At 37.2% G+C, this 16,736-nt stretch overlaps 2 protein-coding genes across 2 annotated transcripts in view; one reads left to right on the top strand and one right to left on the bottom strand.

Annotated features, from left to right (window-relative positions):
- Window positions 1-5,635, bottom strand: part of C5H5orf22 (chromosome 5 C5orf22 homolog) — a 111,443-nt gene extending 105,808 nt beyond the window's left edge. Inside the window, exon 1 of the mRNA XM_053714617.1 lies at window positions 5,392-5,635. Coding sequence (XP_053570592.1) covers window positions 5,392-5,472 — 81 coding nt within the window. The 5' untranslated portion in view covers window positions 5,473-5,635. The remainder of the gene's footprint in view (window positions 1-5,391) is intronic.
- A 369-nt stretch (window positions 5,636-6,004) lies between these two features.
- The window catches only part of DROSHA (drosha ribonuclease III), a 734,939-nt gene continuing 724,207 nt past the window's right edge, over window positions 6,005-16,736 (top strand). Inside the window, exons 1-3 of the mRNA XM_053714616.1 lie at window positions 6,005-6,043; window positions 8,622-9,496; window positions 11,377-11,448. Coding sequence (XP_053570591.1) covers window positions 8,625-9,496; window positions 11,377-11,448 — 944 coding nt within the window. The 5' untranslated portion in view covers window positions 6,005-6,043; window positions 8,622-8,624. The remainder of the gene's footprint in view (window positions 6,044-8,621; window positions 9,497-11,376; window positions 11,449-16,736) is intronic.

The following is a 16,736-nucleotide window of genomic DNA, read 5'->3' as shown; positions in this document are numbered from 1 at the left end:
ATCACCTTGCTCATATTTGCTTTTAGCAAAAGGTATTCATGTCATGCTTTTTATTTTAAAGAAACACATTGTGTTGTTTAACATAATCTATTCATGTTATGAACTTAAATGTGGGATTAGATTTACTTTCGTTGCCAGAAATTGATAATATCTTCCTCAATATTAAAACCCTCTGGTCTTCGTGTCTTTAACTGGAATATCCAATAAGCTTCCTGGTAGAAAAGCCCACTTTCACCCCCTCTTTCGGGGGGTGTGACCTGTTCAATAACCTGCCATTGAAGCTTTTTACATCCTTGCCATGAATATGGATAAAATGCCTGGCTAGGTCAGAACATTCAACTCCATTATCAATGTTATTTGAGTGCTCACGTATGCGTGTTCGTGCCTCCCTGGACGAGCATCCTACGTATTGTTTTCTACAAAGAGTGCAGTCTACCAGGTAGATTACATTGTGAGAGCGACAGTTTGTACATTGTTTTAACATATACACTTTCTGGGTGACCATAGATTGAAAATTACGGGTTATTCTAGTACACCCACAGGCAATACATTTGTTGAAATGGCATTTATAATGTCCTTTTACATGTAACCAGCTACTGTCACTTTTTTGTTTCCTGAGCATACTGGGTGAAAGTATGTTGCCCAAGGAGCATCCTCTTTTTGCCACATAATTGCACTCAGATTGAACAAAGTATTTTAAGCTATCCTCAGCTGTCAGTATGGGTAGATGTTTGCCTACAATACTGCAAATTGCCCTAAATTGGGGACTGTAGGTAGTTACAAAAAGGGGTTTTGAATTATCAAAAGTGTTGTGTCTTGACTTGTTTGAGGTATTTAATAGCATTTGGGTTCTGTCCATTCATGTAACCTCAAGATAAGCCCTAGTTACAACTTTTTTAGCATACCCTCTCTCCAAAAGTTGGGTTTTTAATATTTCACTATTTTTCTCAAAGTCAGAATCACTGGTGCAATTGCGTTTGATTTGTATGAACTGCCCCTTAGCAACCCCAAAACCTGTATGTCTCGGATGGTTGCTATTTGCGTGTAGGATTGTGTTCGATGAGATTGGTTTGCGATATAGGTTAGTCGTAACTTGGCCTGTTACTGTGTTACCTGTCAAAGTTACATCCAAGTATGCAGTCTCAGTTAAATCTGATTGCGAAGTAAATTGTAATACCACCTCATTAGAGTTAATTAATGAGACAAAAATCAGATTTCTCTTCCTCAGTAACTGCCCAGATGATCAAAAGATCGTCTATGAATCTTTTGTATATTTTGATACATTCTCTATATGGGTTATCTTCTCCATAGACGTGGGACCGCTCCCACCAAGCCATGTAAATGTTTGCATAAGATGGTGCAAATTTAGCACCCATAGCGGTCCCACGTCTTTGGAGAAAGTATTCACCCTCAAATTTAAAATAATTATGGTTCAAAAGAAGATCAAGTGCTTCAACCACAAAATCTTTAAGTGATTCATCATAATTACTCAACTGGTCAAGAAGACATCTAACTGTTGCAAATAACAGGCATATCTATATTTTTTGCTTTATATAGGAGGACTGTTGAGAAATTTGCATTGTTCCATTGAACATTAAACTACAAGATCACTAGGTGTCGAATTAAAAATTGTAGCTATTATTAATTTAAAGGCTACAAGTTCTGAGAACCTGGTTACACTTACAGAAGGTTCTGTACAGGTTGACATTATAATGGATGAAATCTAATGTTGTTTCCATGGATTTACGAAAAATGGTGGGGAAGATAAAATGTGTTTGGCGAGTTGGGGCTTCAGTGAAGAACCCCCCTGTCCAGGAATATCAGGCTCCTAGTGCAGATGAACTGCCGGGATCTAGGGGCTGGGGCGTGCAAGTGGGATGAACTGTAAATTAGAGGACTCATTTTGCAGCTTGCATTAAAATAATGCATTCAAAACTATGCAAACAAGTATTGCTAAGAGCGATGTGGCTATAACACCAACACAATATTTAAACTTTCCAACATGTATTGTATTCTCAAGCTGCACCCCCTTTAGTCAGTGAATGCCTTATCCCATTCACTATTTAAACCAGAATATACCTTAGCTGCCATGTAGCTCAAGTAGATCTAATAGCCTTATAAAAAGTGTTTAGGATGGTAGGAGGAAGAGTAAAGCCTAAAGGATGGGAGCACTTAAAACATAGCTGCATTCTCCACATTGTAACTCTGATCCCCGGATGCATCACCCAATGTATCATCCAGTTACTACATCTATTCCATTTGTGACATTTTTTAGTATTAAAGCCAGAGTAAATAAGGTGTGGTTAGTCATTAAAGGGACATTAAACTGATGGGCACAACTAACCTAGGATGGTTACTACTAACTAGGCTATTGCTTTTCCTCATGTTACTGCAGCTCTTTTTAAAGCTGTGTTCCTATTTTAACCCTTGAAATGTTGTCTGAAGATGAAGCTCTTCCCCTTTGTACTGGGGGCTGCCATTTTGGAACTCAGGAATTCTCACAGCCTGTGACAGAATCTCTGCACACTCACATATCAGCAATATTGCAAACTATTTGACAACTGTATAATGTGCTTCAGGTTAGGGTGCATGATACAGACTACTGAGCAGGAGCTGTACATTTTTTCGGTGGCTGCATTGCTATATATTATTGTTGAGTGCTTTTTAAAATATATTTTGTGTAACTGTAAAACTGTGCAAAAAATGTAAAGCTCCCATGATATATCATGCACACTTACTCCAAGCAAATGATACAGCTGTAAAAAAAAGTGGGCAATATTACTGATGTCACAGGCTGTCAGAATACCTGAGCTCCAAGATGGTGGCTCTTCAGTATCTGACAAAACATACTTGCAATAACAAGGTGAGTAGTTACTTTTCTTTTGTAGTTGTGCAAAGCAAATTAATGTCCATTTAATGATTCACCAAATGGTTTGCTGCTTTATGCAGATATTCTGCACATGAGCAGCCAACATTGCTTCTCCTCTCAATAAATGTCCCTTGATATGGGAGGAGCACCCAACAGGAAGCATGTGCACTGTCTTCCCTCTCACAACAGACACTGCTTTTCCCTCCCTCTGTGACACGGAAGCTGGATAAGCAATGGCGGGCAGAGCATGTGGCAAGCCGTTTCCTGTGTTGATGACAGATGAGCACTTAGATTTGCATACAAAGAGAGAAGCGCTCTACCAGGAACGAACAACAGCTCAGTGGCTTGTTCTATGGCGATTTACCACCCGGAAGCAGCCTCTTTTAGACCAGTGTGCTTTTCACAGAAGAAAACTTTCCTGAAGTATATCAGTCTGATCCTGCCAAGTAAGGTCAGTCCAGCCCCGAAATACCAGGCAATTCTCCTCTGAACAAGGAACATGACAACCCCAGACGATCGTTTCGGCCTCCTATGGGCCTCGTCAGTGAGGTGCAGCCACATTCCTCTAAGCACACTGGGCAAGGAGTCCACGTCTGGTTTCCCCCATCACCCATAGGGAGACTTCCCCAGGGTCATAATAATTTGCATACAAAGAGAGAAGCGCTCTACCAGGAACAGATGAGCACTTAGGCAACAGAAGAGATCAGTATAGGACAAAAAATGCAAGTTATACATTTTGAGTAAACAGATACAGTAAACCTAGATAAGTCAACTTAATGTTTGTAGGGATGGCTAAAACTTAAAGTGACAGTAAAGTCATAATTAGAAATGTATGATTTAGACAGAGCAATTTTAAACAACTTTCCAATTTACGTCTATTATTTAATTTGTTTCCTTCTCTTGTTATCCTTTGCTGACAGAGTTATCTAGGTAAGCTCAGGAGCAGCAAACATCCTAGGTTCTAGCTGCTGATTGGTGGCTGCATATATATATACAGATTGCCATGTGTTCAGTTAGAAACATGTAGTGCATTGCCAAGAGAATAAAGCAAATCTGATAATAGAAGTAAACTGTAAAGTTGCTTAAAATTGTATGTTCTGCCTAAATCATGAAAGAAGAATTCCGGGTTTCATGTTCCTTTAATCATCCTTGCTCCTCTACTAGATTTGTCTAGTTCAAAGCTGTTTCCTTTTCTGGTAAGGGTGTTACAAGGAGGCACATAAGTTCTTCCCATAGCCTTCCCCCTTTTCCTAGCCTTCATATTGTTTTAAACCAGGCAGGCATTTTTCTTATCCTAACAATCTAGCATAAGTCTCAGACAAATGGTGTTGTAGTACTACCTATAAGATAAGGCACTGCTTATACTTAAGTGTGCAAGATTTAGCAGGCTTCCTTTATGGTCAGATGCAGAGTAAATGGGCAGTACTTATTTTATACAGTACTTCACTGGCGGTATTGCACTATATGCTTTTCTTCTCCCACAAGTACACGAAGATACGACAATTTTTTTTCATTTTTCCATTTTTGGATTATTTCTATTTTTCTTCAGATTATATATATATATTTTTCACATTTTAGAATTCACATTTTTATTTTTATCTTTTATTTTCACTGTTTTTTCTACTATTAGATTATTGGATTGTCTATTCTCACTGTCTCACTATTCACTTTGTCAGGACACAGCCATTTGGGACTATTTGGACTTGCTATTCACTCTCTTTTCTCCCCTCGGAGGATTGATCCTGTCAATTGTATGTTCCCACATAGAGACTTCTGCCCTATCCTTCTGTTTTCCTTTTATTATCGAACCATTGTTTTTAATAGTTATTTTTAACCATTAATGTGTACACGTGGATCCACGTTTTGTTTTATTGTAATTTATGTTCGCCAATATAAACCTTCACTATTGCGATTATTTTTCTATACCTTATTGTTTTCGGTTTAGTTACCACAGCCAATAGGTGCACCTATTTCTTTTCACTATATAATAAAGTATCCCATGCCCATTTAAAGGGACATAAAACATCTTCTTTATAAATGCATATTATATACCAACAATTAAACACTATATTGTATAATGCTTGCTTACAAAAAAATTTTTGAAGCATTTAAACTGCAATTTTTTTTTAAAAAAAAATAGCATTTCTTTTGTCACTGGACACACCATTTTAAAAGATTCATATCTCCTCTGGTGAGGCCAGTTCCGTATTAACTAATAGTGATCAAACAATAAGGCTTCTGAATTCTGGGGTAAGCAGTTACACATTTCTTAGGACTTGTAAAACCCTCATTCTTTAAATTACAAAAATTGGGAGCAAGATCAACAATGGGAAAACACAGCAATTTAGTTTTTTAACCACACATTATTAAACATATTACAGTCTCAAAGTGTTTTATGACCCTTTAATTATTCACACAAAACTGCAATACGGTCTAAAATGACAATGAATGTTAAAATGTTAAAGTTAAGTTACTGCTGATAAAAAAAAAAAATTAAAACTAGCTACTGATACAATACGTACATCGTGATGATCTTCTACCACCCAGACAGGTAAATCATTATATTTTCTAAGGCGGTGACTGTGCTCACTGTTGCAGCTCATTTTGCAGAAAACCAGCAGCCAAATAACAGCAAAGGTTTCCTAATGAAGACCAATGCAGAATTAATTATTTAAAGAGCGTCCTCACTGTTCCCTGCTGGTAGTGGAGCAAATATAATATTCAAAGGTTTCACAAAACCGGTAACAAACTATGTTTTGCTGTTTCTAGACGACCACAAATGCATGATACACAATCACTCTCTGGTCCTAAGATTGTAAAGTTTCAAATGTCTACTTCGCCATGTTTGAATCAGGCAAATACCTAGAAAGACATAAACGCTAATGGCAAACTTTCCAGAAATATGTCGGTTTCTTCACTATATCCTCACTTATAGAGATATTATGGTATTGTATTGAATAAACTAACATATTTTTCTAAAATATTCGTAAACCTAATCACAATGTTTGATCATGTGACTTTTGCGTATGAGCTGTCTTCATTTTCTTTTGAAGGATTGGTTCAATGATCTAAGCTGGAGTCAATTTTACACCAATCGTATCCTGCGCCAGGGTTCACAGGTGGTGGGCGGGGACTACTTTGGTTTTCCCGTGTTGTTTGAGTTCACGCTGTTTGGTGAGTATGGAATACACTTCTTGTTAACCATAGGTGCTGTGTTCATTATTGTACCACTTGTTAATTTAAATGTATTAAATACTCATTTATCAGGTTATATGGCACCAAGAGTTATTTTTTTTTCTACTCACAAGAACAATCGTATATTTAAGTAATGATGACAGTATGTGTTAACAATGGTCAAACTCACGTTCGTAAAACAAATAACGGGTGCTTTACATATATACTGTAACTAATATTAGGCACGTTTATGGGGTCTATAACTGCTTTCACTTTTAAAGCAGTATACTATTCCCAAATGAAAATGCAATGGGCATCAAAGTTCACTTTTATACACGCATAGTATATATCCGTAATGAATCACTGCTGTGTAAAATGTGTGCATTAAAAATAAATGTTTTAAAATAGTTTAAAACAATCATTTTGTTTGAATTGTTTTGTGGTCAACGAACATAGCCCTTGACAACCCCCTTGCTTGTAGTTTGTTCTGTTTCTTTTGCATTGACCAGATAGGGATACATTAGCTCATTTGTTGATAAAACAGTCACTGTGTAGAATGTTGCCGGTTAAACCAGGTTTAAAAAGTACAGTATTAACATAAGTTTCTGTGCAGTATTCAATATTTTATAGAAAGTTTATATTTTTAATTTCCCTTTAATCCACCTTAGTGGAATGTTGATACAAATTAAACAGCAAAGAAACACATTCAAAATCGTAAGCAACATTTTAATGAATTCTAAAAGGGATTGCATGTTTATGTATCGCACACGGCAGTGTTAATGGCGTTGGCATATAGTTATGGCTCCGGTAGTGCTTGTTGTGAGACAAGATCAGAAGTGAGACCCCCTTGTACTTGACTCTAAACTGCCATTTGTTTAAATATGGTCTTGGGCTCTCATTTAATACAGATGGATGCCACATAAATTAAAATGTTGCCCTATTGCCGCTCCTTCAAAAAGGATATCCCTTTAACAAGATCTGTTTCACCTCTTCTTTTCAAAAGGAAGATGTGCACTAGTTGTTTATTCTGGGAGTAAATTTCCGACCTCAAGCTTCCGGTTCCTATATTTTTAAACATTAGATTAGACATGTGCATTCATCAGTTTTTTTTAGCTGCAAAATGCACCAGATGGTGGCCGTCTGCGGCATTCTGCTCTTTTCTTTTAATATCTGTGGATTTGCACAAATCTTAGCGTGTTACACTTTTTTTTTTACAAGAAACCTGCCTCCAAAAAGAGCTGAAGGCAGCTGCCTTCTTATGCATTTGGCAGCTAACAAAACTGTCTAGTAAGTATCATAAAAATAGGTTAATTTTACTACATATATGTCTCTTCACTAATGTTTAGTGTCTTTATGTTCTAACAGCTTTCTGTTTTTTGGAAGGAATCTTTTTTTTATTATTTTGTGGTTCACAATATAAACATCAATGTTTGAAGTTAAAGTGAATGTAAAATTTCATCAAGTAGTGCCCACTGCCCAGTTTTTAAAAATACTATTAAAACAGGGGAACTTTCATTGATGAAACTTTACATTGCACCATATTTGTAGAAATACTTATCTCTTTGTCTTGTCCTACGTCAGCAATGACGATGCCGGCATCCTCCAATCACGGCTCCCCCCCAGGGGAAGCATTGCCTAAAGCAACGCCGTGATTGGAGGAAGGCCGGAATCGTAATTTCTGACGTAGGAAGAGGCTTGCTACTGGCTGGTGAAGCGCTGGAGCGGCTTTCAAGAGGAAGAGGTAAGTATTACTACAAATACGGTGCAATGTAAAGTTTCATCAATGAAAGTGCCCCTGTTTTTAATAGTATTTTTAAAAACCGGGCACTACTTGAAACTTTACATTCACTTTAAAGGTGAATACCTACAACAGCATTTTAATTTTGCACCCACATTATTATATGCTTTATTAGCAATAATTTGTTTACTACTACAATAATTTAAAAATCTAGATGGAAGCATTATAAATTGGATGGTGCTGTTCAGTTTAAGTAAATATGTGTAATAAAAAGAATTTTGGTTCATATTAATACATTTCTTTAAATATAGCTTGATAGATATTGCAGGGATAACTTCATCACCTGGTATGATTTTATTATGCTTAACTAGTTGTTTACCAAACTAAATTTTAGCTTTTCACTTCCAAAGAGAGGTTGTTTTTCTTAAAGAAACATGAAAATCAATATTATGCTATTGCAAGGTGTGCAGTAAATAATGCTAGTTAGTCTTATTGTTTTTTAAAGATATATTTGCTTTGTGTGCATACACCTGGTGACTGTGCATTAGTGGGCACACCAGTTGTATCTACCAATCTGCACTGTGTTAGCATTGATATTGGTGCTGTACATCTACGTATAGTTCTGATTTCACCATTAAAAATGCATTAAACTTTATAGTATAGCACTTGCTACTTGGAAATATGCTAGATTATTGCCCTGTTATACTCCCTTAATGTTACATTCTTGAAATGTTTAATGCAGTTTGTGGCAGCTATTATTTTTATTTAAATAAGTTAATAAACCATTAGGCACAATTCTTTCTGACAGATTGATTACAAAGCTGTTTTTCTTTTTTTCAGAGAATGTCTTCACAAACAGGACAAGGTTCCGTACAAGGTCAGAATAGTGCTGTAGCTGCCTTGCAGACTTTTAGAGCACAAAACCCAAGGCCTGCTCAGCTGCAGCAACCTTCTGGGCAGTATTGCTATGGTCCACAAAATGTCCCACCTCCTAATTTCAGTACTCCTCCAACTACTGGTTATTTACCCCCTAGGCCAGGCTTCATTTCCTACCCCCCACCTACAACACCCCCTGCACCTGGCACAATAAGTCAGTGTCTCCCCAGGCCTCCGTATCCATGTCAACAAGTCAGACAGAATTATACTGTACCTCCATGCTTCCCCCCTGTTCCTCCACCTGTAACTGGCCCAAGTAACCCTCCACCAGCAGGACCAACAACTGGACCCAGCACTTATCCTTACATAATGCCTCCTGCTATGCCTCCCCCACCGATCATGCCTCCTCCACTGCCACATATGAACTATCAGCCACCATATGGTACTGGATACCCTCCCCATGCTTTTCCTCCACCGCCACCTCCCACTCCTCCTCAAACAACCTACTTTAATACCTATCAACAGAGTACAGCCTCTTATCAAGGGAGCAACCACTACAGGCATACAAGTTATGGGCAATATCAGACTGCAAAACCACCAAGTGAGCAGAGGATACCAGATAGAGGCAAACATTATGAGGATCACCGACACAAAGATTACAGTTACAGTGAAAGGCACAGGTCAGAAAAGCATGCAGATCGGCGAGATAGAGGGAGAAGTCCTGAACGGCTTAGAAGAGACAGCAGTCGGCACAGCCGTAGATCAGAATATGAATACAGCAGAGCTCCATCTCATGGCAGGAATCCAACTCGTCACCCAAGTTACGATGATCGAAACCGGTGAGTTGCAATATATATATATTGGCCTATTTGTTGGCTGTTAAAATATGAGGGTTTGTGTTTTTATGTTCCCATTTTATTAATTTCTGTCTTACTTGTATGTGACCTCTTCCTATAAGTAGAAGAAGGGAGGGGCGCACAAAAAGACCAGATCCTAGTGCAGTATATTATGGCAGTTTTGTATAACACACACGCTTATATACAGGTGGGCACTCACTTGATATAACCTCAATCCATATGAGGTAAGATTCTGGCGTGGGGGCTCTGTATAGCCTGAGGTAGATGCTGGAGTTGTTACCCACTATTCAGCATAAATGTCTACTTCCCCTTTAAGACAGGTATTTGAAGACAGATGTTTCTCTCTCTCCTTCTGTTCAAAAAGACTTGTCCGTCTCTCCTGGATCCCCTTTCTGTGTAATGTCAGATTTTGCAGGGGTATGGGAGGTGGGGGCGCGCGCTAACTGCTGGCTTCTGGGAGCTCTTGTTGCGTAACTACTAGCGAAAACCTTAGCTTTGGCGCATAGTTGCGCCTTGTCGCTAAAGTTTTCGCTAGTAAACTTTATTATATATATATATATATCTCTTTTATCAATGTTTTACATTTTTAAACTGTAGCTGCTTTTGCATTGTCCCTTCCTTTCTTTCTTTCTTTCTTTCTTTCTTTTTTTTTTTTAAATGTTGTTGCCTGTGTCCCATAATGCATGACAAAATTTTGGAGCCCTAAACATTAAAGTTGCAGAGTAGTGTAGCTATAGTTGACAATTCAAATGACTGTCTAAACACTCTATTGCAAACAGATTTTATATATATATTCATCAAAGTAAGAGGGCACTCAAAGTTCTTATTTTAAATCAAGCAGCGTTTATTCAGTGAACAGTAAATATCCAAAAGGTAATTTGAAGTTTCAGCTAATAAGTTAAGCCGTAGTCAAGACCATCTTGTGAGTTGTTTGTTTGTACACAAATGTGTTAAACCGTTATTCCGAAACTCTGTATGTGTACAAACAAACAGCTCTGACAAGATGGTCTTGACAAAGGCTTAAAGGATTACTTTCTGTTATAATTTTTAAGCTAAACAACTAACATATTAAAGTTAATAAACATTAATTAAAACCTACTGACCTATATTTTCTCCAAAACAAAGTTTCATAACGTTCTAAAAGTTATATCTTTTATTCGCCGATGATGTCACGTTATCCTGCCAACTATTTTCAGCATTGCGTGTTCAAAATACTTAAACCAGTAACTTTGTGTTTAAAGCGCCATTTTGAAACCTAGGTATTGTAATCAGATTGGTACAGAGCAAAGGATACCGACGGAGTGGGTTTGGAAAACAATTAAATTTGCAGACAAGATTTCTGATATACGGTAGAGATATGTTAATGAAATGCTATTGATAAAAAGCGTATTTGGGGTAGTTAGTTAGTAACAGGCATAGAAAATATTTACTTACAGTGGCCCTTTAACTTATTAGCGGAAACGTCGACTTACCGTTTGGATATATACTGTTCACTGAATAAACGCTGCTTGATTTAAAATAAGACCTGTGAGTGCCTTCAAACGTTGATGATTCTGTTTCTATGATTGGAGGAGACACCCGGGCTAACTTACACAAAACGACTAGGAGTGACTGCATGGAATTTTAAAAGTGTATATGGCATTTATGTATATGTGTGTGTGTGTGTGTGTGTGTATGTATATATATATATATATATATATATATATATATATATATGTATATAAAAAACTAGACATAATAGCTATTAGTATGCGGACATATATTGTTTTGCTTAAGAAATTGTGCAGTAACGTTAACAATCCCTTTTTTTTTTTTTTTCTTTTTTTTTTTTTCTTTCTTTCTTCTTTCTGTAATTGTTAAAGTTCAAGACATAGACATCGTGAAAGTCGAAGATCGCCGACACCAGAGAGAAACTACAGGAAAAGACCAAAAAGGTAGTTTTTTTTCTTTTAGATTTCTGAAGCATCACACTATATGATGTAAATAAGGCGCTGTATTTCCATTAATGTTTTGTGAGTGTCACGTGTTCTGCTACAACACAGATATTTGTGCAAAGCAAGTTATTTTTGTGCTGCACTTTTACACTAATAAATCTGGTTCTGAAAATAGCTGAATGCTGCTGCCTGTGGATTATAGTAACAAATGAAATTCTGCATATTCTTTAAACTCTCTCGCATGGGTGGACCTCACTGAATTTGTAAAGGAAAGCAGATGAAGCTGGAATTCTTGACAAATTGTGAGCTTATTTCCAAAGAAAGAAATTAAACTTTAGAATGCAGAATATTGCAGGGAAGAGCAGATGCGTACAATTGTTAAGAGTATTCTTGCAAAGCTGCTGTCATATATTGCTCCAGACATGTGCACGCTCTTGAGCCTGTCTACATGCTTTTCCGAAAAGAATACCAAGATAAAGACGTACATTTGATAGGAGTAAATTGGACACCTTTTTTTAAATGAATCACAAAAGAAAAACTTTAGATTTCATGCCCCCTTTACTTTTCTCTTAAAAGTTAGAGATACTAAACACAATTTTTTTTTCTTTCATAATTCAGATAGCGCATGCAATTTTAATCAATTTTCTAATTTACTCCTATCATCAATTTTTCTTTGTTCTTTTGCTATCTTTTTAAAAAAAGCAGGAATATAAAGCTTAGGAGCCAGCCCATTTTAGGTTCAGCACCCTGGATAGGACTTGCTTATTGGTGGCTACATTTAGCAAACCCATAAGCAAGCATAACCCAGGTTGTGAACCAAAAATGGGTCAACTCCTACATTTTATATTCCTGCTTTTTAAATAAAAATAGCAAGAGAACTAAGAAAAATTGATAATAGGATTAAATTGAAAAGTTGCTTAAATTTGCATGCTCTATCTTAATCATGAAAGAAAAAAATGTGGGTTCAGTATCCCTTTAAAAAATAATTTTATGGCTTCAACTAAATTTGCATTTTGCTGCAGATTTGAGAGAGAGAGATTTTATGCACAACTCAGTGTATACAATACACTTTTGAAATCCTTATTTTATTGAGCACTATATTATTAATTTATTTTTTCCCTGTGTTGCAAATAAAAACGTATCTCTGTAGAGAATCTGGTGAAGGATCATTTGGCACGGAGGGGTCTTTTTTAGGGAATCCCATATAAGAGGCTACCTTTAGAGAATTGGACCCATAGTATGAACTTTGCAAATGTATTTTAGTCCTGTTTTTCATCTTGTATTCTGTATTTTAAAGGGACAGTCTAGTCAAAATTAAACTTTCATGACTCGGTGCATGTAATTTTAAACAACTTTCCAATTTACTTTTATCATCAAATTTGCTTTATTCTCTTGTTGTTCCCTGTTGAAAGCTAAATCTAGGTAGGCTCAAACAAACTTTGCATTGTATTTTCATTATTTGATTTTCACTGTTCCTCCAAGTTTTTTTCACTGCCCTAGAAATTATGGAATGCAACATTCTACACAGGGATTGCTGCATCACTGCAGGGGCTCATGCATATCTGTCAATGCATTTCTGGGGCAGTGGGGAAACCCCCCAGAAAAAACAATAGGGCAAATCAAACAATGGAAGTACATTGTAAAGTTTGTTTTTTAAACACACAATGATGAATGTTTATTTTTGAAATGTACTTTCATTATTTGATTTGCCCAATTTTACTGTGTTTTTCCCCCCACTTCCCTAGAAACGCTGGAATGTATTGGCAGATATACATGAGCTCCTGCAGTGATGCAGCAATCACTGTGTAGAATGTTGCATTCCATCATTTGGCAGCGAAAAAACACAGGACAAATTTGAGGAAAATAAGGCAAATCAAATTATGAAAATGCAATGCAAAGTGTGCAAGAACAGGGCTTATACCAACATCTTACTGCCCATTATATTCGTGTGTAAGGTCAGGTATTGGAATTAGGGTGGCAGCTCTGACATCTGTGTACATGTGACATTGTTGTGAACATATTACAGTTTCTATGTAACTCTGGGGTTTGTCCTGCCCTGTTAAAGGTGTCTTATTGTAAATGGGAGCCAGTGTTAATTTTGATGGCAAATTTCAATTTAGTCTTAGTTTTAGTCTTTTGACTAAAATGCCATTTTAGTTTTAGTCGTATTTTAGTCATCTGAATTGTTTTAGTTTTAGTCGACTGAATCTCCAGTAGATTTTAGTTGACTAAAATCTAAGGGGTTTAGTTAAAGTGTAATGCATTATTTTAGCATTTCTCTATCATTTTCAAACTCATTATATACTCCAGGAGTAAACATAACACCTATTATTATTAATTGTATTAAGGTTTAAACATGCAGTATAGACACAGATTTTGACAGCAAATTTTGATTTAGTTTTAGTCAAAGTCTTTTGACTAAAATGCCATTTTAGTTTTAGTCGTATTTTAGTCATCAGAATTTCTTTAGTTTTATGCTCATTTTAGTCAAGTTTTAGTTGACGAAATTAACACTGATGGGAGCAATGTTACATTGCCTGTACTGTACCTTTTAACCTTTCAAGTGGTCTAAATGAGACATCTGAACTACTGACATTACTTGCTTTATTTGTTGCTTGCACAGTAAGATGGCATTCCCTGCAACAAGCACTGTCTTTTTTTTTTTAATCAAGCTTTATTGTTCAAAACATTCAACAATACAAGAAAAAGAGGACAACAAGCATGAATGGTACACTTTATTACATGCTTCATTCACATACATGTGTGTTTCCTTTCTCTCATAAATTAAATAAATGCAGAAGATAGTGGCAAAGAAGGGCAGTTGAAAAGTATGGTCAGCATTTCCATTCATTCTTTATTTTTTGTTTGTTTTTTTACTTGTGTCAGCTGCACGAACCATAATCCTGCTATGGGTGGGACTACAGGTGTATGATGATACAGGGAATATCTAATTGAGGTAATAGACATGGTCTTGCACCAGTGACTTGGAACCAGCATGAGGAGGGCTGGGGGAGTGTTTGGGTGGAGAGGATGAGACAGGATGTTTGCACAATATGAGAACATCCTCAGGATATGTTACTGTGGCTATAACCTGTGAAGTGACAGAGGGACTTACTGGATGAGTCTCTGCAAAGTCCCTTTAGGGGCACAATAATATTTTTAGCTTCCTTTCACAGCTCTCTATGGATAAACCTTTGTGATTAATGGTAATTTGGATCTTTTTTGTTACTGCCATTTCCAGGAGAGCACACAGTGCATGTAGATGCTGCTATCTGAATCCTTATAGGACAGGTTAGACATTCTGTTTGTATGTAGTGCAACCCATCATTTAGTGAGGCTTTACATTGGAGAAGCAAGACACATTTTTAGATACTACCTCACAAGATGGGTGGCCAGACAGAGAGGAACCTGTACTTAAAGGGACACTGAACCCAATTTTTTCTTTCATGATTCAGATAGAGCATGCAATTTTATAATTTACTCCTATTATTGTTTTTTCTTCATTCTCTTGCTATCTTTATTTGAAAAAGAAGGCATCTGAGCTATTTTCTGGGTTCAGAACTCTGGACAGCACTTTTTTTTATTGGTGGGTGAATTTATCCACCAATCGGCAAGAACAACCAAGGTTGTTCACCAAAAATGGTCCGGCATCTAAACTTACATTCTTGCATTTCAATTAAAGATGCCAAGAGAATGAAGAAAATTTGATAATGGGAGTAAATTAGAAAGTTGCTTAAAATTTCATGCTCTATCTGAATCACGAAAGAAAAAATTTGGATTCAGTGTCCCTTTAAGATGAGAGGAACCTGCCTGTCATTTCGGCAAAGCTGACTGTTGAGTTGTAAGCAACAGTTAATTAAACATGTCATGACAAATCTGTGATGGTAGCAGGGGCTCTTACTGATAATTGTGTTCTCACGCTGACTCAATGTCCTACGATTGCTCCTCTTCTCCGTGTGCTCCAGTTCAGCAACAGCAGACTTCTTGCTTGCGTCTTGCGGTCCTGCTTTCTTGCCTCCAAATAAACGCCATGCGCAATAACCTGGCCTCCAGCGCCGCCTTCTTGAATTAGATTAGTGGCGCCCCCTGCACCAATTAGATTGCAATGCGCACCTCCAACCGCAACGGAAAGTAAAATTAATTGGGCAGCTGGCGGAGGACCGAGGGCAGTGTGGTGGTGATAAAAGGGACAGTAGGGACTGATAAAGGGAATAAAATTAAGGCGGCAGACACAATTTTGAAGGCGCCAGTGGTGCCCAGGCACCTGGGATAATCAAGCTCTCGGCTAATGTATAAGACATTGAAGGCTAGCCACATTCATTTTGCTAGTTCTGTTTTGCAGTTCTTATGTATTAAAGGGAACCACAACACCTGCTTGAAATGTTTTAAACTAACTTTTTCTGATTATCCAAAATAAACTGATTTAATTCTGTATGCAGTCTTTATCTTACCACATTCTGTTGTGTATATAAAAGCTTTACAATTTAAATGTTGATCTGCAGCTTTGGATTTGCTATGTATGCTGCCATCTTGTAACATACGTTCCACAACACTGTGTCACGTGATGCACATGGCACCTGCTATTACTAAATCAGAGTGATCCCTGCAGTGTCTTAGAAGAACAGCTTCAGGCACTGTTATGTTTTTAAATAGCACAAGCAGGGAAGGAAGTGTGAGGGGGGAGGAGAGGTGGAGAGGGAGGCACAGGGGGAAGAAAGAAAGCAAATGCTTGCAGCATAACTATTTTTAACAAGACTTTTGCACTCTATCTACCTTACATTACCTTATGATCTCCGGAGCCTTTATTCCCTCTGTGCCTCCCTCTCCATCTCTCCCCCCCCCCCCCACACTTCATTCCTTGCTCATGCAGTTTAAGAACATAACAGTGCCTGAAGCCATTCTTCTGAGACACTGCAGCAGGGATCACTATGATTTAGTAATAGCTGGTGCCATGTGCATCACGTGACACAATGTTGTGGGACGTACTTAAAAAAAAATGTCAGCATACATAGCAAATCCAATGCTGTAGATCGTTTAATTATACAGCTTTTATCTACAACAGAATGCAGTAAGATGAAGACTGCATACAGCATTGTGAGTTAGTTTATTTTGCACAATAATAAAAAAAATAGTTTAGAATATGTCAAGCAGGTGTGTGGTTCCCTTTAAAGCCAGTTATGAAATTCTATGTAGCATGGTTAGCTTTGAGAAGCTTGCAGGGTGTTATTTCAGTTCTGGGAATGAGAGAATCTACAATTTAGTTTTTTGCTAAATTGCATGAAAATGGG

This window comes from Bombina bombina, chromosome 5 (assembly GCF_027579735.1).
Source record: "Bombina bombina isolate aBomBom1 chromosome 5, aBomBom1.pri, whole genome shotgun sequence".
NCBI lineage: Eukaryota > Metazoa > Chordata > Amphibia > Anura > Bombinatoridae > Bombina > Bombina bombina.
The sequence above is the reverse complement of the archived record's forward strand: the minus strand, read 5'-3'. Positions and strand labels throughout refer to the sequence as shown.